We start from the raw sequence: 24931 nt of genomic DNA, 5'->3' as shown, positions 1-24931 counted from the left end.
AATGGGATTTACATTTTTTACCATGTTCTACCAAGCTGTACTCGCTATATATGTACTCCACTTTATCAGTTTACACAATTGCTTTCATATACTGGTTCAGATTTTTATATTTGTTCAACTCCACTCCAAATGCTAATTCATGGGGTGGAAGGTACTTCTTCCTCTCTTCAGTTAGGTTATTCAGATTCATTCATGTTTGTCATTTAGATTCATTGACCTTTGTTTCCATGGTTTCCCTGTCTTACGCAACAGTCATGCTATCCTTATATTATTTCATTTTTGTGTGTGTCATATGTCATTATCAGCAATTATTTACTTCTGTATTTATTGTCTGACTAACTCTAGGTAGAGCGTGTGTTTATAAGTGCAGGAATGATATTTGTCTACTCTGCCCTCTTGCTAGAAGAAAAAAACGTTTTCTCTTTTGAGTTTTAACTTTTTTTACTCCTCTATTCAGATTTAATTATGAAAGGACAGGATACACTGTCTTTATTGTGTCAAGTGCAACTAAGAATACTAAAGACACTCAAAGAGAAAAGTTCCTACCTCTTTTAAAGGGATGGATAAAAGCTTCAGTACTTTTAAAAGTGGAGGGGTGAAGAACTTCGGTAATTGTGCATTGGTATTTTTGCTGTTTTTTGACCCTTCAGATCTGGAATACGGTGTAATAGAACTCAGGCACAACCCATATTGCAATATTCTCAGCTGTTGACAATGATTTTAAAGTGTGTGAAATGAAGTGTATGAACCTAAGGCTTTCTTCCACCTTCGTAGGATGTGATCCCTGTTCATTACTATCTAATACCTCCACCAACAAAGATGAAGAATGGCAGCAAAGATAAAGAAAAGGATTCAGAAAAAGAGAAAGATTTGAAAGAAGAGTTTACTGAAGCATTAAGAGATCTTAAAATTCAGTGGATGACAAAGTAGGTTGTTTTTAATGGATTTCAGCCCTCTTAGTCTCTCTCAACTAATGCTTTTGTATGTATATTAGCCTTACTCTAAACTGTTGACTGGATTATAGAATTGCAGGTTTTTAAACTTTTCTTAGATTTATACTTTATGACTTTTATAATTTTTTTATAACTTGCTGCTGAAGAGAATTTTATTGGAGGGCATAAAAAAAAAGAAAAAAAAATAATAACTTTTTTCTTCTCTCCAAAAATCACCATTGCCTTTGTTATCTTTTCTGTCTGTTTGAGCATGTAGCAGTGTGAGTGATTATGTATCCTACTTTTCCAGTTAATTTTGGTGTTGGGTACTTCCTGTGTCATTTAATAGTTTAAAAGTTCCATTTTTAGTGACTGTGTAATTTATTGTCCTATGAGTGCATGAATATAATATATTTAATAATTTATTTAGAATATATGTTTATAGCTTGTCTCTATAATTTTATGATGACTCTTTTTATATATATAGTTTTAACTTTGTTTTCTTATCTGTTTGGTTTTAATTTTTTGAGATAGTGTTTCATTTATCCCAGGCTGGTCTCAATTCTCTAGTTGGACAAGAATGACCTTGAATTTCTGATCATCCTGCCTCCACTGCTCAAAGGCTACAATAACAGTCTTATACCAGCACACCCAGCCTAATGAAGATATTTTTAAAACTTCTGTCAGATAGTATAGTCTAATTGTTAGTTTAGATGTCTTTAAAAGTTATCTTGATATGTTTCTCAAATTGCTTTCTGCTGTGAATGTAAGATCCATATCCAGACATGATGGAAAAGCCACTGTTGTTGGCAGTTGGGCTGTTTAGATACAAGCTATTGTTTCAGTTTAACATGTACTTTGCCCATTCTTCATTAGAATGTTAAGCTTTTGTTATCAGTTTAAACTTTTTAACATGAGTTCTTACTTATCACTGTTTTCCCCAGTTTATTCTTGGGCTTTTAGATTACCATTTAAAACTTAAAATATTTTACCACTTAAAACTTTATTCTGTGTGGTTATATCAGATTTTTTTGTTTTTTGTTTTTTTTCCTAATTGTTGCTTTATTTGACTGCTGGTTTTCTGGAGTCCTCATTAGCAGACTCTCTGTATAAATCCTTGTAGAATTTTTTGTTCCCTGAGGGGGAACAAAAGCCTTTATAAGCCGGGCGTTGGTGGTGCACACCTTTAATCCCAGCACTTGGGAGGCAGAGCCAGGCGGATCTCTGTGAGTTCGAGACCAGCCTGGGCTACCAAGTGAGTTCCAGGAGAGGCGCAAAGCTACACAGAGAAACCCTGTCTCGAAAAACAAAAAACAACAACAACAAAAAAAACCAACAACAAAAAAAAAGCCTTTATAATATGAATAGAATTCCCAAGGATTAGACCATTATGATGTCAGTCCATATTCATATATGCTGTCCTGAGTGTATCTTTCCAGGTGTCAGTCAACCATATCTGCCTTTGGCTCACTTAGGATGTTATAGCTAGCAGACAATACAATTTCTTCAGAGTTGCAAAGATTGGCTTCTCTCATGAGAGCCTGAGAAGCCCCTTCCTTAGTCTGCCATCCAGGGAAAGTGGTGAAAAAATTTGTTTAAAAAAAAAAAAAAAAAGAACTCTCAAAACCTCTGGAAGTGGTTCTGAAAGCAAACTGCAAACCAGAGAAGCTTCTAATCAACAATATTTGTAAAATATGGTGGGTAAGAATGATAGTTCAATAAAGTACTTATCTCACAAGCATGAGAAACCCAAATTCAGTCCTCAGAACCCATATTTTAAAAATAAACAGGACAGGCATGGTGGCACATGCTTATAATCCTAGCACTGAGGAGGTAATACATGTATTCGTGGGGCTTGCCAGCCAGTTGACCTAGCCTAATCAGCAAGTTTCAAATTCAGTGAGAGACCTTGTCTCAAAAGGTATAGGGTACCTGAGAAATAACTCTAAAATTGAACTATGTCTCTTCACACACATGTACACTCACACATTTTTTTAAGAAAAGTAAAAGTATTACAGACTGCTGCCTTTTCCCTCCCAACTTTTGATTTAGACTGGTACCACCAGGACACAGTCTTCCTTGTACCTTACCTTTCGGTAAGAGAAAAATCACTGTACCATTCCTTATTCTGCACATATTCTTTTTTTTTTTCATTTTTCTTTATAAAGAAATTTTTTACTCACTCCACATACCACCCACAGATTCCCCCCTCCCCCCACCTCCCTCCTCCCACCCCCCAGCCCCCTCTCCCAAGCCACCCCACATCCCCCAAATCAAAGTCTCCCATGGGGAGTCAGCAGAGCCCAGCACACTGAACCTAGGCAGGTCCAAGCCCCTTCCCACTGCACCAAGGCTGTGCAAGGTGTCACACCACAGGCACTAGATTCCCAGAAGCCTGCCCATGCACCAGGGACAGATCCCGATCCCCCTGCCTGGGTGCCCCCCAAATAGTTCAAGCCAAACAACCGTCTTCCATATCCAGAGGGCCTAGTCCAGTCCCAGTCCACAGTTCATGGGCTTCCACTAGTGTGGCCGGTCATCTCTGCACGTCCTCCCATCATGATCTCGACGTCCCTTGGCTGCAGAATTGAGCTCAGCCTGGTGCCCGGCCGTGGATCTCTGCATCTGCCCCCATCAGTCACTGGACAAAGTCTACACATACTCTTATTGGTTGTTGCAGGCTTAGTTCCACCTTAAAGACCCCATGTGCTCTCCCTCCATCAAAAGTACTTAGCTCATGGACTGGAGAGAGAGCACAGGAGTTAAGAGCATGTGCTGCTCTTCCAAAGGACTCAAATTTGGATCCCAACATCCATATTGGACAGCTCACAACTACCTGGAACTCCAACCGTAGGATTTTTCTTTTTAACACCCTCTCCTGGTCTCTATGGGCACCCAAGTACAAATGACAGGCATTCACACAAACACATACTTACCCATAAATAAAAATCTAAAAATTAAAAAGTTCTCATCCCTACAGGTGGTGTGGGTGTCACTTAGAGAAAAGCATGCTGTTTTCCTGCCACCTGTTCCAGAGCCCAGGCTTAGAAATTATGTTGGTGAGACAGGGAAAAGTTTTAAAAAATGACGGCATCGAAAGAACTCACTTCATTTGAGCCAAAGTATTTGTAAATTTAAACTCAAGACCTCTAGATTGAAAGTGGGGTTAAAAAAAATGCAACAGATCCTCAGAGAAATACGGGATCTCGGAGTGTTCTAAAGTACAAATAGTGGTGTACTGGGAGAAAGAAACAAAGCTGAGAAAATGGTTGAAGAAATAATGGCTAAAACTCCTCCATATTTATTGAAAAACATTAATTTATTCATCCAGGTTGCTTAGTGAACTCTAAAAACAGTAAATGCAGCCAGGCAGTGGTGGTGCACATCTTTCATCCCAGCACTCAGGAGGCAGAGCAAGTGGATCTCTGAGTTCGAGGCCAGCCTGGGCTACAGAGTGAGTTCCAGGAAAGACTCTAAAGCTACACAGAGAAACCCTGTCTCGAAAAAACAAAAACAAATAAATAATAAAAACAGTAAGTGCAAAGAAATATTATAACAGAGCTGTCACTGGTCCACCACATAGGAAGGATTTCAATCAACCACAGACTGTGTCCATAACAGTGATTCCATGAGATTTTTAGGTCTGAAATCTGATAATGTTCAGAGTCTCCATAATGTTGAAGTGTTTATGGTGGTGCTGTTATAAAGTTGCAGTATTACCACTGTAAAAGTAGAATAAATAAGTTATGTACACCACATATAACTTAGCAAGTGACCATGTTACCAGTTTATGTACTATTATGTATATATACTATACTACGCTTCCCATTTTAGAGAGTTCTTGAACTTAAACAAGTTTTCTGTAACACAGTCAGAAGCATTACACATCCTTTTTTTTTTTTTTTTTTTTTGAGACAGGTTTCTCTGTGTAGTTTTGGTGCCTGTCTTGGATCTTGCTCTGTAGACCAGGCTGGCCTCGAACTCACAGAGATCTGCCTCGCTCTGCCTCCCAAGTGCTGGGGCCACCACCACCCAACCATCTCCTCTTTATAATGTCTTAGGAGTGCCTCAGAGGACACATTGATTAGCCAATTCTTTCTAGATTCATGTATGTCTACACAATGATAAAACCCCTTGACAACAGATTTTTCTGAAATTGTTTCCATCATTAATCCATACATTAGTTTTCATGGTAAAAATGGTGACAGTCAAAGATAATATCCTGAAAGCAGTAAGGTAACACAATGGCAAGTTGTTATATTATCCAGTAATTTAACTAATGTACATACTGAAGAAAAAAAAATATATGCATATAGAAACTTGCACATAGGAGTTTTCAGAAGTATTATTGTTGAAGTTTAGAAATAACCCAAGTACAGGCTGGGCGAGACAAGAGTAACCTTGTCTTGAAAAACCAAAAGAAAGGAAGTAACCCAAGTGCTTATTAGCTGATAAATGAAAGTTATATCCATCCATATAAGAACACTATTCAGACATTAAAAAAAAAGAAAGAAAGAAAGAAAAGAACTGGTACTTGTTACAACTTAAAAACATTGTGCTAAACAAAAGTAGCTAGTCACAAAAGAGCCCTCTTAAATGATTGTCATTGTAATGTCCAGTCTAGAGAGCGCTATAGTGACAGAAGTTGATTAGTGATTGCTTAGGGCTAGAATATGGAGTTTTTGAGAAGGTTTTGATAACTAGATGGTTTAGGAGTTTCTTTTTGTTTTGGAAATGTTTTTTAAGTTAACTGGTCTGTGTGTGTGTGTGTGTGTGATGTTTTCTAAATCCATTTGAAATGTACAGCAAAGATAGATTAGTTATATGGTATGTACATAAGTGAAGAGGGCAGAGGACATGGGTGCTAGAAACTGTACTCGGGTCCTCTGCAAAAGTGGTATACACTTTAACCACTGATCTGTCTCTCTAGCCTCTTAGTTTTGTTTTTAAAATATGAATTTGCAATCTAGTGAAATATATAAGATTTAATGTAGCTGATGCAAATGGTATTAGAGAACTAATCATAACATTTACAAAGCCAAGATGAGCATGACTGTTCAGAAACAAAAGGAGAAAATAATTGAAAAGGATGTTGATTCAGAATATGTTTTAGAAGAAACCCAAAGAATTAGTAGAGTTCTCTTGTTCTCTTTATGGAAACTTGAAATAATTCTTGGGGAGGGGGTGGGGAACAACTCTATAATTAAACTGTAATTGACTTTTTAAAATTTATTACATGTATTCATTTTTTTGTGCTTTTTACTTTTTATTTAGATTTTACTTATTTTATGTATGTATGTATGTATGTGTGTATGTATGTATGTATGTATGTGTATGTATGTATGCCTTTATTCCAGAAGAGGGCATCAGATTCCACTATTGATGGTTGAGTTACTGGAAATTGAACTCAGGACCTCTGGAAGAGCACCCAGTGCTCTTAATCGCTGAGCTATCTCTCCAGCCCTGTAATTGACTTTCAAAAAAGGTGTAAATACTGGTTTTCCTTTTGGATAATTGCTGGGGGAAAAAAAGAAAACAGACTCTAATTTGTTCTTTGTACTAAATTGGAGGGCTTAAGTTTTGTTATAGAGAATTAAATGTACTTTAATGAGATATTTCTCTGTAAAAAATACTTATCAGTCTTATTTTCATATTCTGTGAAATTCTGAATATTTTAAGTGAATTTCCTGATGTGACCTGTCTGTAGTGCTAATTACTTATTTACCACTTGGGTGTTAATTTGGGTTATTTTTATCTTGATAAATATAATCAGGAAGAATTGGCATAGTTTTATGCAGCTTCTCCATTTAGGAACATTAGTTTATCTCTTCATTTAGGCTCAGAGGTTAAGAGCACTGGCTGTTCTTCCAGAGGTCCTGAGTTCAATTCCCAACAACCACATGGTGGCTCACAACCATCTGTAGTGAGATCTGGTGCCCTCTTCTGGCCTATAGGCATATGTGCAGGCAGAACATTGTATACATAATAAATAAATCTTTAAAGAAAAAAAAAAGAAGTATTTTAAAATAAGACTTTAGAATTTTCAGAAAAGTTTAGAATTTTCTAGATGGATCTAGAGCTTTTTTTATGAAGTGTGTGTGTGTGTTGTTTTTTTTTTTAAGAGAAATCTTGTTCTTGTTTTTAGTAAATCTAGGTATAGCTAGTATGTAAGCAAGCCATTGAGGTCTTATTTTAAAGACTTTATATTTAGTTATGTGTATATTTAAGTGTGGATATGGATTTGTGCATGAGTGTAGTGCTGCCCATGAAATGTGTATCTGTGAGCTGATATTGCAGGCAGTTGTGAGCTGCCTGACATGGGTGTTAGAAACTGAACTCAGGTCCTCTGCAAAAGCAGTGTGAGTTCTTAACAACTCCAAGGATATATATAACAAGCCATATCCTCCAACCCATGTTGATGTCTACTTTAATCTGGACATTTTATAGAATTCTTAACTAAAGTAATTTTCAGATAGGTATATTATCTGTAACTAGTCTTTATTAATAATTATAAAATATTTTAATGACTAGGACTGAAGCAATGTTTAAGTTTCTTTTTAACAAAAGTTTGCTTTTAATTAAAAATCACTAATTTGTCTCTCTTAGGCTCGATTCTAGTGACATTTACAATGAATTGAAAGAAACATATCCTGCTTACCTTCCTCTGTATGTTGCACGGCTTCACCAATTGGATGCTGAAAAGGTTAGATATATGCATTTTTTTAATAATTTGTGTAATTTTTTGTGTAAGAGTAGCTAAAGTTTGTATTTTTGAGTAAAGGTGCATCTCTCTCTGTCTTTTCTTCCTGACTACTGAAAATGAGTCTCCTGCAATTGGATATGTATGTCCTTAATATAGAGCTGGCCACTACTGAGATCAGTAGTAGTAATGATGTGCAGTATGGATATGTTGAAACCATGAAACTGGTGCTTGATTGGTTAGTGAGTAGGAGCATGCCAGCCATGATCAGTTAAAAGTCACAAAGGTTTGGAGTAAACTAGAATAGAGTATTTAAAGGAGGCTTCTCAAAAACAGTTTGACAGAAGAGAAAACAACTGCTAAGTAGACCATCCATGATAGTCATAGTTAGAGTCTTGATTATAATCTTTTTTTACTCTTATCTTTCTTATTTTGGTGACTGTTTAGAAAGAATTTGCTTGAGAATGAAAGCTTGGGAATTTTGTTTTATTTCTGTTTTTTCATGTGGCATAGGATAAAGTAGAGATTGTTATCTCTAAAATCAATGGTATAATAGAAAGGAAATTCTCTTGTTTAAAAAATCCACATTTTGGTAAACTTTATATGTTTGTTTTAAGTTTTGAACTACAGACTGTAAGTTAGGTATTGTCACATCTGAACCCTTTTTCTAGGGATACTGGAATTGTAAAAGTCAGATTAAAAGATAGCACAGAGCTCTAGCACTAGAAGGAAGTGACATATGCCCTGACAGTCTATGGCTGGGACAGTAGAAATGAAAAGGCTTTAATGCACTGATTGATACACCCCTTTATTTCCTACCCAGGAACGAATGAAAAGACTTAATGAAATCGTTGATGCTGCCAATGCTGTTATTTCTCACATCGATCAAACTGCTCTAGCAGTTTACATTGCAATGAAGACTGACCCCAGGCCTGATGCAGCTACTATAAAAAAGTACCTAACCAGTAAATAATCTTTCTTGCATCTCATTTCTTAGTTACTTGTTTAAAAATTAGGGACTAGTGTTGAGGATTTTGTTGTTGTTGTTGTAACATACATAACATTCAAGATTGACAGTTTTTTTCATACTCCCTCAGAAATTTTGTAATAATTTTCTTCAGGCTTTTAAAACACAGCCCATCAAAAATAGTTTGCCTTCATCACTGTCCAGGTGGAATATCTGCATAGTTTTGATCAAACAGTGCCACCTCTTGGGGTTATATGAACTAGGTAGATAATATATCACCTCATGAAATTCTAAGTTACTTATTGACCAATAATATGGAAAACATAGAGTCTAGTTCATAATGTCTTGTGAAATAAATAAAATGAGGTTAAAGTTTTTGGCAACGTTAGTTTTATGGAAGACGTTTGTCATTAATATTGGAAAGAAGTGCAGAGGAGCATTTATAGTTTGGCTTTTATAAAGCTTGGTGCTCTGTGTGCATGGAGGAGCTTCAATGGCTGTTGTGATTCAGTCCCTTCACTCTTCTGTGAACTTCTACCATCACCCTGTACTAATTCTCCCAAAATCACTCTTTTCTTATATTGTATGGTTTTATTTCAACACAATGGACTCATTGACTTATAAGATTATAAATATCCTAATTGTTTTATAGTTGTAGCTAATAAACCAGGACTATTTTGACTACCTAAAAGAACTACAGTTTTCTTTAAAATTTTCATCAGTCACTATGTATTTCTACATAAAATACTGGATGCAAAACTGCTAGAGCTTTTGGCATTACATTTTAGTTATAGTTTCATTATAGAGTTTTAAGACTTGACATCAAAGCAGTTTTCAAGTAGAATAAAATTTATTAAAAGAAGTTGGTAGTTCCCTTTCATATTTTCCAGTAGTATGATTTTTAAAACATTGGCATTTGGCTGCTATTTTGTAATTTTAATAATATTAGAAAGTGTATTGGTATTCATTAAATGATGATTGTGTACAGGGAATTTTGAGCACTTTAAATGCATGGTCTCATTTATCTTTAGTCTTCCAGACACTGTAAAATAGAATCATTTCTGCCCAGCTCTTAGAAGAGAGGAAAATGAAGCTTACAGAGGATGACTGGCTTGCCTATAGTGCTGTGCTAGGAAGTGGGAAAATCAGGATTCCCAAGGTCCGCCTCCAAAGCCTCTGCTTTTTGCTTTGTTTTGGTTTTGGTTTTTTTAGACAGGGCTTTTTTATGTAGCCCAGGCTGTCCTGGAATGGAACTTGCTTTGTAGACCAGGCTGGCCTCGAACTGACAGGCCTGCCCCTGTCTCCTGAGTGCTGGGATTAAAGGTGTGCCACCACAGCCCAATGCCCTTTCTTGAGAATATGAGCAGAACTATTTTTATCTCAAAGGGAAACATATAAGCTACCTAGGTGTGTTGCTTGCCTCTGTGCCCCTTGAGTATCAGGAAACTTCCTTCTCTGGGGCTGACCTTTCTGAAAAAACTACTTTATCTGTCTCTGGCCTTCATAACCATACTCAGTGAAAAAACATAGCCTTTTGCATATTGCTGCTTTTGCCTAGCTCCTGGCTTGTTTTCAGGCTAGTTTGCATTGCAGTTCTACTTCCTTAAAGCCAGTGTTTGTCTTGACATAGGAGGAGACTGACAGTGACTATGTTAAGCTGTCTTCCTTGGCTTTATATGACTTTCCCTTTTCTTTGTGCCTTCTAAACGTGTTACATCATATAGTTTGTGAAAAATAATAGAATCTCTGGGCTGGAGGGATGGTGCAACTGTTTCATGCACTTGCTGCTCTTGGAGAGGACCCAGGTTCAGTTCCCAGTACCCATATGGCAGCTCATAGCCATCTGTAACTATTCTAGGGCTATCCAACACCCTCTTTTGGACTTTTGGGGCACTGCGCGCATATATACATATATATATATCTTTTAAAATAATAATAGAATCTTCTCAAATTCAAGTATATATGAAAAAATATAGGATTCATTTTGAGATTTCAGTAAGTATTAAGGTCCATTTACCTTCCCTATGCTTTCTAAATTTTACCATCTATAGAAGAAATAATCCCAAGTTAAAGGGAGTCGGGCATGTATTGGCCTCTTATTTTCTTTAGTTGAGAATTTCTATGCTTTGAAAAGCACCTGAAATTGACTTTTAATGGCTACCAAAAATAATAACTACTCTGTTTTTATATATTTATAATATATAAGAAGACTATATTTCTAGAGACATTGAAATAATTAGGTTAAGTCTATAAAAGAACAACACATACACATACACACACACACACAGAGCGTACCTCCTTGGATGTCTCTTTTCCATGCAAAGTTGCTTTTGTTTAAATCATTTTTGTAAAAAAATGGCAAGATTACTTGGCAGATGTATTGGCACATGCCTTTATTCCTAGCCCTCTGTAAGTTAAGGCTAGCCAGGTCTACTTAGTGAGACCATCTTGAAAGAGAGAGAGAGAGAAAAATGGAGACAGGATTGCTATTTTATGATCTTGAAAATGACACTGGTGTTTTCTAGGTAATCTGATAAGAATTAATAGTTTCTTGCTTAGGCATTAAAATATAGGATTCAAAAAAAATATAGGATTCAAATAATTTCTAAAATGTAGCTATGATAACCACAATGGAACAACCAGTTTTAATTCAGAAGATATGAGCAAGTATATGTAAGTTATTGTTAAGAAGCACTTTAAGAAATTAATAAGACTTTCCAATTAAAGGAACTTAATCTAATGCTGAAAATTAAATTGGAAGATAAAGCTGGGTATATATCATCTTTAGTCCCAGCACTCAGGAGGCAAAGCCAGTTGGATCTCTGTGAGTTCAGGGCAAGCCTGGTCTATATAGTGAGACCCTGTCTCAGAAAAACAAAATAATAACAACAAAAACAAAAATTGGCAGATAGGATAAAATATAGTAAATATTTTTAATATTTTAAAAGCCTATAAGAAGAAAGCTTTGACTCTATTCTGAATGGACAAAGCTTCATAGTTTAACAAGGTGTTCAACCTGAATAGATCCAGTACTAAGGTGGCAGAGAGGAACAGAATATTTCCATATACTTGAGATTTAGATTATTGCATCAGAGGATGTCAAAACTTTCAGAAAAGAATCCTGCTGGTAACTTAATCCATTCCTGGCAAGCGTAGAGCACCTGTGTCAATACCAGCTTCCTTCTGAATTCCCCAAACCTTCCTGAATAGTTGGAACTAGTCATTTGGGTTTGGCGTGGGTGATGATAACTGCCCTCATGATTGAGTCTGTTCCAAAACACTTGTCTCCTTCAAAAGCTGGGTTAATGCTTGTTCCTGACTCCTAGAGCTGCCCTAATGCAGAAAAAAATGGTACCAGGCATCTGAAAAGTGATGAGAGAACAGTGCAGTAAGTGAGCAGGAAAGTAGATGCCTCAAGAGGGGACTCAAAAGTCTGCTATTCTTAATCTCGAGTAGCTAAAGTAGAATCCAGGCACTTCCACATAGAGAAAGATGGTTAGTTCTTCAAAACGTCGATGCTGTTGATGACTGGTAGAATTCAGGTCAACTTAGAGCCCAGACAGGACGGTAGTGACACTCTCTCTGGAGTCAGATTACAAAGATTAGAATTAAATTGAGAAGGACCACAAAGCCTGGAATGTGGAGTTTATTTTGAAAAACTCCTTAAAATATTTAAAACTGAGACCTGGAAGAATCATATTTGTGTTTTAGCCTAATCTACTGAGGGAGGCAGATATGTAGGATACCAAGTTAATGAGTCTTGCCAAGCATTATATGATTAAATGAACAGATAAATGAGGTGTCCTGTGGCCCATCAAATTCTGTATGCATTTATCTGTTAAGGTTCAGGCCAAGTACTGAACTACCCTGGTGAATAAGGCTGTTGCCACAGGAATATAAAATAAGCAAGTGACCTGAACTTGAGGGGTGGGAGGAGCGTATAGCACTTCTACCACTTCATGGTTCAGGCTGACAATTGAAAATGGTAAAAGGATTAGATGGGAAATGTGGAGAATGAGCACTCTGGTCCATGTCAAGCACTCCCTTTCCATTCTTGAGCTCTGTGGAATGCAGGTAGGTATCAAACCAGTCTGCTGATACCATAGGACAACTAGACATAGGTTTGTGAACCCCCTGACTTATGATTGTAAGCAGTCAGTTCAGAAATAAAAAAGGAAACTATATTGTTTGGTAATAAACTAAGGGGTCTTATGGGTATATTTTCATTTTCAGTGCATTTGATGTTGAAGGTATCTTTTTAGATGACCTCACACAATCAAATAGTCTTGGAAGCCTCTGAGAATATCCTAGTCTGGAACAGTATGTTAGCACCTGTAAAACTTCTTTAGAAAAAAACCAAGATGCCTTTCCAGAACAAGACAATTTACTCCAGAGACTGAGCATAGATTGCAGAGCCAGACTGCTAAGCTTAGAATCCTATGCCTACTACTCCTAATTGGAGGCCATGATCAAGTCCTGAATTGCTTTGAGCTTCAGTTTCCTCCTATGCAAAATGGGAGTGTCTTTTTTGTTGTTTTCATTTTGTTTTTGTTTTTTGGAGACAGGGTTTCTCTGTGTCATTTTGGTGCCTGTCCTGGATCTCACTCTATAGACCAGGCTGGCCTTGAACTCACAGAGATCCACCTGTCTCTGCCTCCTGAGTGCTGGTATTAAAGGCGTGTGCCACTATCGCCCAGCCCATAGGAGTGTCTTATACATAGAACTGGTTTTGAGTTTGCTTATTTTGTGTTGTGTATGGGTGTACACGTGTCATGATGTACCCTTGGAGGTCAGAGGAGCACTTAAAGGAATCAGTTTTCTCTCCACCATGTTGGTTCCCATAATGGATTCGGGTCATCAGATTTGGTGGCAACCACTGTTATTCACTGAGCACCTTACTGGCCCCATAGAATTGTTTTGACTATGAAGGAATTCATATGCTGAAATGCTAAAGCAATTATTAGTGTATTCAGAGTAAACATGATATTTGTTTGCTTGATTTATACATAATATCATGTTCATGACTACAAAAACCTTGTCTTTCTGTACATTACATATAGTTGAATATATAATTACTATATTTCCTAATGTAAAGGCTTAAACGATACTCTCCTTATTAAAAGTTGTGTAGCTGACAGAACTGAATAGTCTTTCAATTCTGTTGCTATGGCATTCTGCTTCAACCAAGTATAGTTGCCCTAACTGATTTCATCTGTGTGTACTACAGTATCTTATGATGCTTACGAATAAGAATCTCATTTGATATGTAATACAAATGTATGCACATGGATATACAAAATTTATGCATGCTCAGTCTTAGAGAAGAAGAATGCATGTACTTCAAATAAGACCATCCCCTTGGAAAACCTTTAGCTGACATGAAAAAAAAATTTCTTTTATTTCCTCTCCAGTGATATGGACAAGCAGAAATCCACACTGGTAGATGCCCTCTGCAGGAAAGGATGTGCTCTGGCAGACCACCTTCTTCACACACAGCCTCATGATGGGGCAGCAGCTGGAGATGCAGAAGGGAAGGAAGAGGAAGGAGAAAGTACCTTGGACTCTCTGTCAGAAACCTTTTGGGAAACTACAAAGTGGACAGATCTTTTTGACACTAAGGTAACTTACCCTTCTGCTGTTGGTCTTGGTACAGCTCTTGGTGGTGGTCTCTCAGGCCTGCTTGTGCTCTGCCTGCAAAGAGGAAGAAAATAAGGCTCCACTCTGAAGAAGATGCATTTACCCCAAGTACCTTGCATTTGTCCTGCCTGTTTTAAAGTGTTTAACAATAATTTTGAAAACATTTTGGGGACATACATAATAGCCTTTTAAGACAGTTAAATATGAAGCCCAAACGTTATCTTCTAGAAATCTTCCTTCTTCCTCCCTGCATCTTTTTATGTAATTATGTTAATTGTGGTTTACTTTGCACAAAGAAATGATTTAAAGTGGATTTTAGTAGCTTATGACTTCTCATCAGTTACTTCCTATACTTTTTTATGTAATTACTTGTAAAAGACACTTTTTTTTTTATTTCCCTGATACAACCTATTCAGCTTAAAAGCTATAGATTCCAGGTGCTGGGAAGACAGCTCAGTCAATAAATTGCCTGCCACACCAGTATGAGGAATTGAGTTCAATTTCCTGCACCAATGTAAAAAAAAACTAAGCACCATGACATGCACTCTTAATTCCAGAGCTGGGGTGACAGAAGTAGAATGATCTATGGGTCCAGCTTTCTAGCCAAATCAACCTTAATAAGATGTAGAGAAGTTGAAAGATACCCTGTGTTGACCTCTGACCTCTACATGCACATGTATACCTACACATACAAAAAGCTATACTTCTGTGAAAGCTTTAATTATTTCATTATTGAAGCTATATGCCTTAGAATATACATGTTCTATAGGTAATCTTTACTTTGTTTTATATCATAGGTTTTGACATTTGCATACAAGCATGCATTAGTAAATAAGATGTATGGGAGAGGCCTTAAGTTTGCAACTAAACTTGTAGAAGAAAAACCAACAAAAGAAAACTGGAAAAATTGTATTCAAGTAAGTGGTGTCTGAATTATACTGTACATCATTTCCATACTGCATAGTGACAAGAACACTGGGGAAAAACACCTGTGCTCATTATAAAACATTACGTGTTTTATTGTAGCCAGTTGTTACCATTACTACAGCAATATGAACTGTCTAATAAATGCATGAGAGATCACATGTAGCCATCCAAATTTCTAAAACATTCTCACTGCTATTCAGAGACCCATATTAGCCTTGAATGTTTTCAGCAAGGCCAAAAGTGAATTAATTACTTTCTTTAGTTAGAAGACAATGTTTTCCTTTTTGAAGGAAGCATTTCTTCTCAATGTGTGTTGACTTGGTTCTAAGATGGTCAAAGAGGAAACTATATAAAGAGAAATTATTTTAATGTCATCTTTTTTTATGTCTGCCTTCATCAGTCAGTCCAAATGGTAAGACATTTTAAGTTCTTTGGATCTTGACTAGGTTAGGAGAACTCTTTATGGAGTTCTTGTCATTGTTTCTATGTTCTTGTGCTCCTGAAAAGGATTGGTTTTAAGGAAGGACAGCAGTGGGTGGATGGATTAATGGAAAATGGACTGATAAAAGGAAGGTTCTATCTGTGTGTTACTACTGTAATATTACTACATATTCTGAATTTTGGGCTTGGAACTGCCATCTCCTTTACTAATGCTCTGTTTTATTATAGCTGATGAAATTACTTGGATGGACCCATTGTGCATCTTTTACTGAAAACTGGCTCCCCATCATGTATCCTCCTGATTATTGTGTATTCTAAAATAAGAACCAAGACTTTAAATTTCCAAAAAAAAATTTTATAGTGAACAAATGTGTGGCATTTTTAGTCTTAACTAATGCATGTTTTCATCCACTATCCAATACTGATAATTAAAACTATGTGTATTTATCAGAGAACTCACTGGCGTGTGGCTTAATACATGTAAATCTAGACCTCTGACATCATGCTGTTTTCCTACTGCCTCCCACACTGCGAGGGCAGGGCATATTCTATCTGCCAGCCCCAGCACTATGAGTTGGGTGCAGCAGCTCACATGCATGAGAGGTTTTCATCTGTGAATTTTAACTGTAAAACTGTCAAATCCTGTTTTTTATTTTATAAATCAAAAGGGTTAAAACATGCTCAACTTTTTCTTTTTCCAATTATATAAAGGCCTTAAAAAAGCTACATTAGGGGTAGCTAAATTATATATTTAACTAAAAATTAAGAGAACTTCATTTTCAGACTTTTTTTTTCTAAAAAGAAATTCAATTAACGGGAGGTGGGGTAGCATTAACACATGACAACTGAGGGAGGACAGCTGTTACAGAGATCTTCAACAAGGAGTCGTAACAGACAAGTTGTTTTTACAGCGTCCTTCAAGTATGTCCATCAGAATGCGTTAACATTTCATGTGTCAGTGCCAGACAGCTGAATCTATCAGGTATTGTAAAGATAAAAACAGTATGTTCATAACGTTGAAATCATGTAAAACACATGAATAAATGTGCAAAACCACAGGCACAGTACACCATATGCACTCTGATACCTTAATTTTTTATAAATAATAAAAGTAAATATTGAAGCTCCTTAAAGTTGGTCTTAATTTTTTATAAATTAAACTTGGCGTTAGAACAAACAGTTTATTAAATCTATTGGCCAAAAAATGAGGTATAATGTATTTTATAATGTTTCTTATAGGTTTGCAGTTATTCGAATACATTTCCAATGCTTATCTTGTGTTTAAGTCCTGTGTATGTTTAACTATTTTACTTTTATTTTTTTGTCTAGTATCTCTGGTTCCATAAAATAAACAGATAGAGATAATATTAAAAAGTCTATAGTTAATCTAATAGCAAAGCGTGTATGCACGTACACACATGCACATGCATGTGTGTGTGAGTGTGTGTGTGTGTGTGTGTGTGTGTGTGTGTGTGTGTGTGTGTGTTTCATCCCTTGGTTTACTGCTATAAAAGATCTACTAGTTAATCCTGTCTGTCATTTGTAATTGTTTTTCTTTTATCTGATAAAAACGTTAGAGAGCCTTATGAAAAAAATACAAATAATATGTTTTAAAATATTTTGCATGCAGTTTCTGCAGGGTCTAGAGTCTAACATCCATGCATGGATAGCCATGTTCATGACTTCTCACATCATTACATGTAGTTTCACCTGTACACATACAAGCACTTGCATCCAGTCTTAGCTCAGTAACAGAATTGAAAGGCCCAGAAAGATGAGGGCAGCTCCCAAAGGTTCTGCAGAGTGACCTTTTATTAATTTCAGAATCTGTTTTATCAGCAGGTCTTGCCCCTACCTCTGAAGTTCCTCAGACAGGGGTCAGTAAACTCTGGCCATTGAGCCTGTTCTTGTAAATATTTTTTTGGTACAGTTCTGTAGCTGGGTCAGTCAAGGTGCTACCATGTCACCCACTATTTTTGTCTGGATTATACTGTGCTTCTTGAGAACAGATGAACTCAAGTAATCTCTAGACTAGAACATGTCCTCAAACCAAGAAAAAGAAAAGAAAATGTAAAAGAAGATGCAAGGATGAGGTTGTGACTGAAAGTAACTACGTTACACTCTTCTCACTGAAACAACTGAGGAACAAGGGACAGGCAATGTCCTAAAGAAACATTAGAGCTGCAGAGTGTACTAGGGATTACTTCCTGATCCTCTTTCCAATTATAAACAGTTTGTCATCCTGGGATTTCCTATTCCTTCTTAATACTTTTACCTGAATCCAAGAATTACATATTCTTTACCTTTGAAGAGGTCAGCCCTGCCCTTAGACAAACAAACTCAAACCTCCCTTGTGGTGCCCATTACCCTAATGATTTGGCCAGAAGCTGGATAACATGCCCTTGCTGTCTAATCTTCCTGCAGGCACTCAAAAGCCCTTCAGTTGATGGCTGTGTCCCATGCAGTATGCTACTTGCATTCAAAAATTGCTTATTTGAATTAACTGCAGTTTTTGTGTCATGTTTTCTTCTCTGTTCTTTCAATAAGCCAGGATTTGTGTCTTCTTCCTCTACATGTAGGATGTAAAGTAAGAAGCCTACATGTAAGGAGGTGAGTGAGAGAGCATCCCCCAAATCTCTCGAATGGAATTTCTTTTTGAAGAATAAGAAAGTAGTAAATAAACTAGACTTGAGTCTGAACATATAAACCAAAGAAAGGGAGACAGCACTCTCCCTGACAGAATTTCCAACTGCTCTCCTGACCTGCTAGATCCATCAGTTGGGGTATGATGGGAGCTTTGCTCTTACAAAGTACTAGCTGCTTGCTGGCATACAAAGGTGCTGGTTTAATTTCATCTAGAACCCCCACTTGTGTGAGATGAGCTTGAGCAGCTGTATGGTTTTTTCACTCTTTGGCCATACAGTAATTAATCATGAAATGCCAGTCCTGCAGTTAGTGTAGTATATGTGCATTTCAGCCACATACACCAGGGGTAGTGAAGAATAGAGTGTTAGCTCTTAACAAACATGTGCACAGGATACAGAGGAGCTATAATAATTCCATTTGGTTTCATGTGTGGGCTTACCTAGCACATGCTGGCAATGATTCCTTAAGCTAGCTGCCTCAAAACTCAGCTTCTAGCATCAATTTGTGTTAGCTTATAACTGTAACTTGGCTGATCTCGTCTAGGCTTGCCCTAGCTGATTCCAAATCAGAGGCATCAGAATGTATGATTTACAAGAAGACAAGCAGTATGGGAGCAGAAGATGGAAATAGACCAAAAAAATAAATAAACGAAACTTTTGAGGGTCTCTGTGGAGATACTAGAAATGTCATGTAATGAGACAATGACATTTATACACTGCATATATATTGCTTAGTTACTTGATTTTTAAAAATTCTATTTTAAAGCTGGGCAGTGGTGGTACACGCATTTAATTCCAGCACTTGGAAGGTACAGTCAGGCAGAGCTCTGTGAGTTCGTGACCAGCCTGATCTACAGAGTGAGTTTCAAGACAGCCAAGACTACATGGGGAAACACTGTCTTGAAAGATGAAAACAAACAAAAAAATGTGTTTCAGATGCATTGATACAGGTACGGCTCATACTTTGAGACAAACTGAACTTGCAGAAGAAATGATATTCCGGTAATTTGCTTCAAATTTGCAGCAGCGGAAAAGTGAGTGGAAGTTTAAAGGAAAAGAAAAAAGATTTTCAATGAGTTGAAATCCTGTAGGGATGGGGGTCTAAGAGGCTGTTCTGTTTCTGGTGTCCTGGTTGAGCTATAGTGGCTTTGTAATGAACTGTACTGGACACCAGGCAGCAGTTTGTCTACTTACTCTTAACTGTAGTCAATCCAGACTTTCTAAAAATATTTGTCCATTTACACAGTAGCATGGAATTGGAGTCCTACTCTGGAAATAAAAATAAGATACATTTGTAAGTCCAAGAAGATATTTAGAAGACAGAATCTCATTGCTATAATTTTATTTTTCTAAATTATATACTTCAAAGGTAGAACATATGAGAAGAAATTGGGCTGCATTTGAATTTTTTTTTTGTATTTGTGTGGCATGTGCATCACATACACAGAGGTCAAAGGGCAACTTGTGGGAGTTAATTCTCATCCACCTGTGGTTTCTGGAGATTGAACTCAGGTCATCAGGCTTAGAGGCAAGCTTGTTTATACCCTGAGCTATGTCACCAGCCCCCTTGCACAACCTGTTTTTAAAACAAATCATTTGCCCATTTATCATCATTTCCATTTCTACCCTGTCCCTAACAAGCCATGGACTGCTTATCACTACCCTTTTGAGTTTTCCACCATTTCTCAGAGTGGAATGACAAAATTCAAAATCTCTTCATTCTTCCTTAGTGCAATATTCTTGAGTTTAATGCACACTGTAGGCTGGCTCTGTGGTGCATGTCATGGCTGATTAATACACTTTGGACACTATTACATGATATATTTCATTCTGTTCATCTGCTCACCCATTGATGGGTGTTTGTATTTACTTTGGGATGAATAATCTGGGAATCCAGCCGATGGGAGAGAAGAGGGATTCTGCGGGCAGGGGATGTCAAGATCATGAAGGGAAGACTGCAGAGATGACTGGCCACACTGGTGGAGACCCATAAACTGTGGACTAGTGGCTGTGGAGCCCCCATGGAACTGGACTAGGCCCTCTGGATCCGGGAGACAGTTGTTTAGCCTGAACTGTTTGGGGGACACCTGGGCAGGGGGATCAGGATCCATCCCTGGTGCATGGGCAAGCTTTTGGGAGCCCGGTTCCTGCCTTGTGGCACCTTGGGCAGCCTTGGCAAGACTGGGAGGGGCTTGGACCTGTCTTGGCTTGGTGTGTGGGGCTCTGCTGACTCCCCATTGGAGACCTTGATTTGGAGAATGTGGGGATGGCAGATGGCTTGGGAGGGAGGGCTGGGGGGGGGAGGAGGTGGGATCTGTGGGTGGTATGTAGGGTGAGTGGAAAATTTCTTAATAAAAAACAGAACAACTTAAAACTTTTTATTCATTTTATGCACCAATCAAAGATCTCCCTCTTCCCTCCTCCTGCCCCATCAGCCTCCCCCTCCCAACTCACTCCCCCCCACACACAAGAAGTCAAGGCCTCTCATGGGGAGGCACATCCAGTAGAGGCAAGTCCAAGCCCTTCCCCCTACCTCAAGACCACTCAAGGTGTCCCATCATAGGTAGTGGGCTCCAAAAAGTCTGCTCATTCACCAGGGATGGATTCTGATCCTACCGCCAGGGGGCCCCCCAAGCAGATCAAGCTACGCAATTGTCTCGCCATGCAGAAGGCCTAGTCCAGTCCCATTCAGGCTCCACAGCCATTGATCCAACTTTTATGAGTTCCCACTAGTTTGGTTTGGTTTCCCCATCATGATTCTGATGCACTTGCTCATAGAATCCCTCTTCTCTCTCTTTGACTGGACTCCTGGAGCTCTGTCTGGTGTTTGGCTGTGGATTACTGCATCTGCTTCCATCAGTCATTGGAGAAAACCTCTGTGATGACAGTTAGGGTATTCACCAGTCTGATCACTGGGGTAAGCCAGTTCAGTTCAGGCACCCTCTCCTATTTCTAGTAGTCCAAGCTGAGGTCACCCTTGGGGACTCCTGGCAACTTCCCTAGCACCGGATTTCTCTATCTCCATGTATCTCTATCATTGCTTTCCCACTCCATCCCCGTTCCAGCTCGACCATCCAATTCCCTTATGTTCTCATCCCCTATCCCCTACCCTCCATTGCCCATCCCTCATCCCCAGTTTACTCATGGAGATCTCATCTATTTCCCCTTCCCAGGGCAATCCATGTATCCCTCTGGGTCTTGTTAGCTAGCTTCTCTAGAGTTGTGGGTTGTCTGGTTATCCTTTGCTTTACATCTAGTATCCACTTGTGAGTGGGTACATACCATGTTTGTCCTGAGTCTGGGTTACCTCACTCAGGATGATATTTTCTAGTTCTATCCATTTGCCTGCAAATTTCATGATGTCATTGTTTTTCTCTGCTGAGTAGTACTCCATTGTGTATATGTACCACATTTTCTTAATCCATTCTTCAGTTGAGGGGCATCTAGGTTGTTTTCCAGTTTCTAGCTATTACAAATAATGCTGCTATGAACATAGTTAAGCATGTGTCCCTGTGGTATAATTGAGCATTCCTTGGGTATATGCCCAAGAGTGGTATAGCTGGGTCTTGAGGAAGATTGATTCCCAATTTTCTGAGAAACAGCCATACTGATTTCCAAAGTGGCTATACCAGTTTGCACTCCCACCAACAGTGTAGGAGTGTTCCCCTTGCTCCACATCATCTCCAACATAAGTTGTCTGCAGTGCTTTTGATCTTAGCCATTCTGACAGGTGTAAGATGATTTCTCAGTCATTTTGATTTGCATCTGCCTGGTGACTAAGGATGCTGAGCAATTCCTTAAATGTCTTTTAGTCATTTGAAATTCTTACTTTGAGAATTCTCTGTATAGCTCTATAGCCCATTTTTTAGTTGGATTGTTCATTATTTTGATGTCTTGTTTCTTGAGTTCTTTATATATTTTGGAGATCAGCCCTCTGTCAGATGTGGGGTTGGTGAAGATCTTTTCCCATTCTGTAGGCTATCATTTTGTCTTATTTACTGTGTCCTTTGCCTTACAGAAGCTTCTCAGTTTTAGGAGGTTCCCATTTATTAATTGTTACTCTCAGTGTCTGTGCTACTGGTGTTATATTTAGGAAGTGGTCTCCTGTGCCAATGCATTCAAGACTACTTCCTACTTTCTGTTCTATCATGTTCAGTGTAACTGATTTTATATTGAGGTCATTGATCCACTTGGACTTGAGTTTTGTGCATGGTGATAGATATGGATCTATTTGCAATCTTCTACATGTTGATGTCCAGTTATGCCAGCACCATTTGTTGAAGATGCTTTCTTTTTTCCATGGTACAGTTTTGGCTTCTTTGTCAAAAATCAAGTGTTTCATAGGTGTGTGGATTAATGTCAGGGTCTTCAATTCGATTCCATTGGTCCACATCTAACTTTAAGCCATGGTAGTCCAATAGAATACAGGAGGTTATTCCAATTTTTTTGTATCTGTTGAGATTTGATTTGTGACCAAGTATGTGGTCAATTTTAGAGAAGGTTCCATGGGGTGCTGAGAAGAAAGTATATTCTTTTTTGTTAGGGTGGAATGTTCTGTAGTCATTTGAGTCATAACATGTTAGGTCCCTTATTTCTCTGTTAAGTTTTGATGTGGCAGATCTGTCCAGTGGTGAGAGTGGGGTGTTGAAGTCTTCCACTATTAATGTGTGGGGTTTGATGTGTGATTTAAGCTTTAGTAATGTTTCTTTTACATAATGTGGGTACCCTTGTATTTGGGGCATAAATGTTCAGAATTGAAACTTCATCTTGGTAGATCTTTCCTGTGATGAGTATGTAATGTCCTTCTCGATCTCTTTTGATTGATTTTAGTTTGAAGTCCATTTTGTTAGATATTAGGATAGCTACACCAGCTTGCTTCTTAAGTCCATTTGATTGGAAAGTCTTTTCCCAGCCTTTTACTCTTGAGTTAGTGTCTGTCTTTGAAGTTGAGGTGTGTTTCTTATATACAGAAGGATGGGTCCTGATTTTGTATATGATCTGTTAGCCTATGTCTTTTTATAGATGAATTAAATCCATTGATATTAAGGTATATTAATGACCAGTGATTGTTAATTCCTGTTATCTTTTGATGGTAATGTGTGTGTATTTCTCTTCTTTGGGATTTACTGCTGTGGGGTTATCTATTGCCTGTGTTTTTGTGGGTGTATCTGACTTCCTTAGTTTGGAATTTTCCTTCTAATTTCTGTAGGGCTGGATTTGTGGATAGGTTTTGTTTAAATCTGGTTTTGTCTGGAATGTCTTGTTCACGCCATCTATGGTGATTGAAAGTTTTGCTGGGTATATTAATCTAAGCCAGCATCCATGGTCTCTTAGTGTTTGCATTATATCTGTCCAGGACTTTCTGGCTTTCAAAGTCTCCATTGAGAAGTCGGGTGTTATTCTGATGCGTATGCTTTTATAAGTCACTTGGCCTTTTTCCTTTGCTGCTCTTAAATATTCTTTATTCTGTATGTTTAGTGGTTTAATTATTATGTGGCAAGGGGACTTTGGGGAGGGGGGGTCTAGTCTATTTGGTGTTCTATAATCTTCTTGTATCTTCATAGGTATTTCCTTCTTTAAGTTGAGAAAGTTTTCTTCCATGATTTTGTTGAATATATTTTCTGTGCCTTTGAATTGGTATTCTTTTCCTTCTATCCCTATTATTCTTAGGTTTGGCCTTTTCATGGTGTACCAGATGTCTTGGAAATTTTGTATTATGACTTTTTTGGCTTTGGTATTTTCTTTGACTGATAAATGTTTTTCCTCTATTGTATCCTCTACACCAGAGATTCTCTCTTCCATCTCTTATATTCTGTTGGTTATGCTTGCATCTGTGTTTACTGTTCATTTACTCAAATTTTCTATTTCCAGCATTCCCTCTGTTTGTGTCTTCTTCATTGTTTCTATTTCACTTTTCAGGTCTTGAACTGTTTCCTTCATATGTTTGATTGCTTTTTCATGGTTTTCTTGGCTTTTTTTAAAGGAATTTATTGATTTCTTCCAATTTTTTGTTTGTCTTTAAGGGAATTTTTTATTTTCTCCTTAATGGCCTCTAAGCATCTTCATGCAGTTACTTTTAAGGTCACTTTCTGCTTCTTCTACATTGTGATGTTCAGGTCTTGCTGTTGTAGGAGGGCTAGGTTCTGGTGATGCCATATTGCTCTTTATGTTGTTGTATGTATTTTTGCACTGACATCTACCCATCTCTTCCTCTAATACGTGCAAGAGGTGCCTGTGTCTGAGTGAGCAACTATTAGTCCACTCTGTGCTTGCTGTGTCTATGTCTCAGGGGGCCCCTCTGGGTCCAGTCTTAGCTCTTGGTCTAATTGGAGCTAGCAGATTCTGTATCTCAGGGAGCTGCTCTTGGTCCAATCCAAGCTAGCTGACTCTGTGACTCAGGGAGCCTCTCTTGGTCTTATCAGGGCTCTTGGTCTAGTCAGAGCTGGCAGATTCTGTGTCTCAGGAAGTCACTGGTGGGTGTTGCAGGGCAATGGGTATTGGGGTAGGGTGTGAGTCTTGTAGATTGCTGGGTCCAATGGGGGATTTGGTGGGGGAGCCTGCCCACAGGAATCTTCCCTGCTGGCCAGCAACTGGGGCAGAGATGGGTGGGGGTTCCTGGGGACTGGCTGTGTCCCAGGGCCTGGGTCCTAGAGGCAGGACTCTGAGTAGGAGAAGAGTCACT

The 24931-nt window shown here is 38.1% G+C and overlaps 1 protein-coding gene across 3 annotated transcripts in view; it reads left to right on the top strand.

Moving 5' to 3' along the window:
* The window catches only part of Tpp2 (tripeptidyl peptidase 2), a 72972-nt gene extending 56235 nt beyond the window's left edge, over positions 1–16737 (top strand). For 2 of the 3 annotated variants that reach the window (XM_059278840.1, XM_059278839.1), the window contains 6 exons: positions 775–926; positions 7539–7635; positions 8456–8586; positions 14011–14218; positions 15034–15153; positions 15833–16737. In XM_059278840.1, the coding sequence (XP_059134823.1) occupies positions 775–926; positions 7539–7635; positions 8456–8586; positions 14011–14218; positions 15034–15153; positions 15833–15922 (798 nt within the window). In that variant the 3' untranslated portion in view covers positions 15923–16737. Of the gene's footprint in view, positions 1–774; positions 927–7538; positions 7636–8455; positions 8598–14010; positions 14219–15033; positions 15154–15832 lie in introns of those variants that run through there. The other variant, XM_059278841.1, reaches the window with a different exon arrangement.
* Positions 16738–24931: the final 8194 nt, after the last annotated feature.

Source organism: Peromyscus eremicus, chromosome 13 (assembly GCF_949786415.1).
Source record: "Peromyscus eremicus chromosome 13, PerEre_H2_v1, whole genome shotgun sequence".
NCBI lineage: Eukaryota > Metazoa > Chordata > Mammalia > Rodentia > Cricetidae > Peromyscus > Peromyscus eremicus.
The sequence above is the reverse complement of the archived record's forward strand: the minus strand, read 5'-3'. Positions and strand labels throughout refer to the sequence as shown.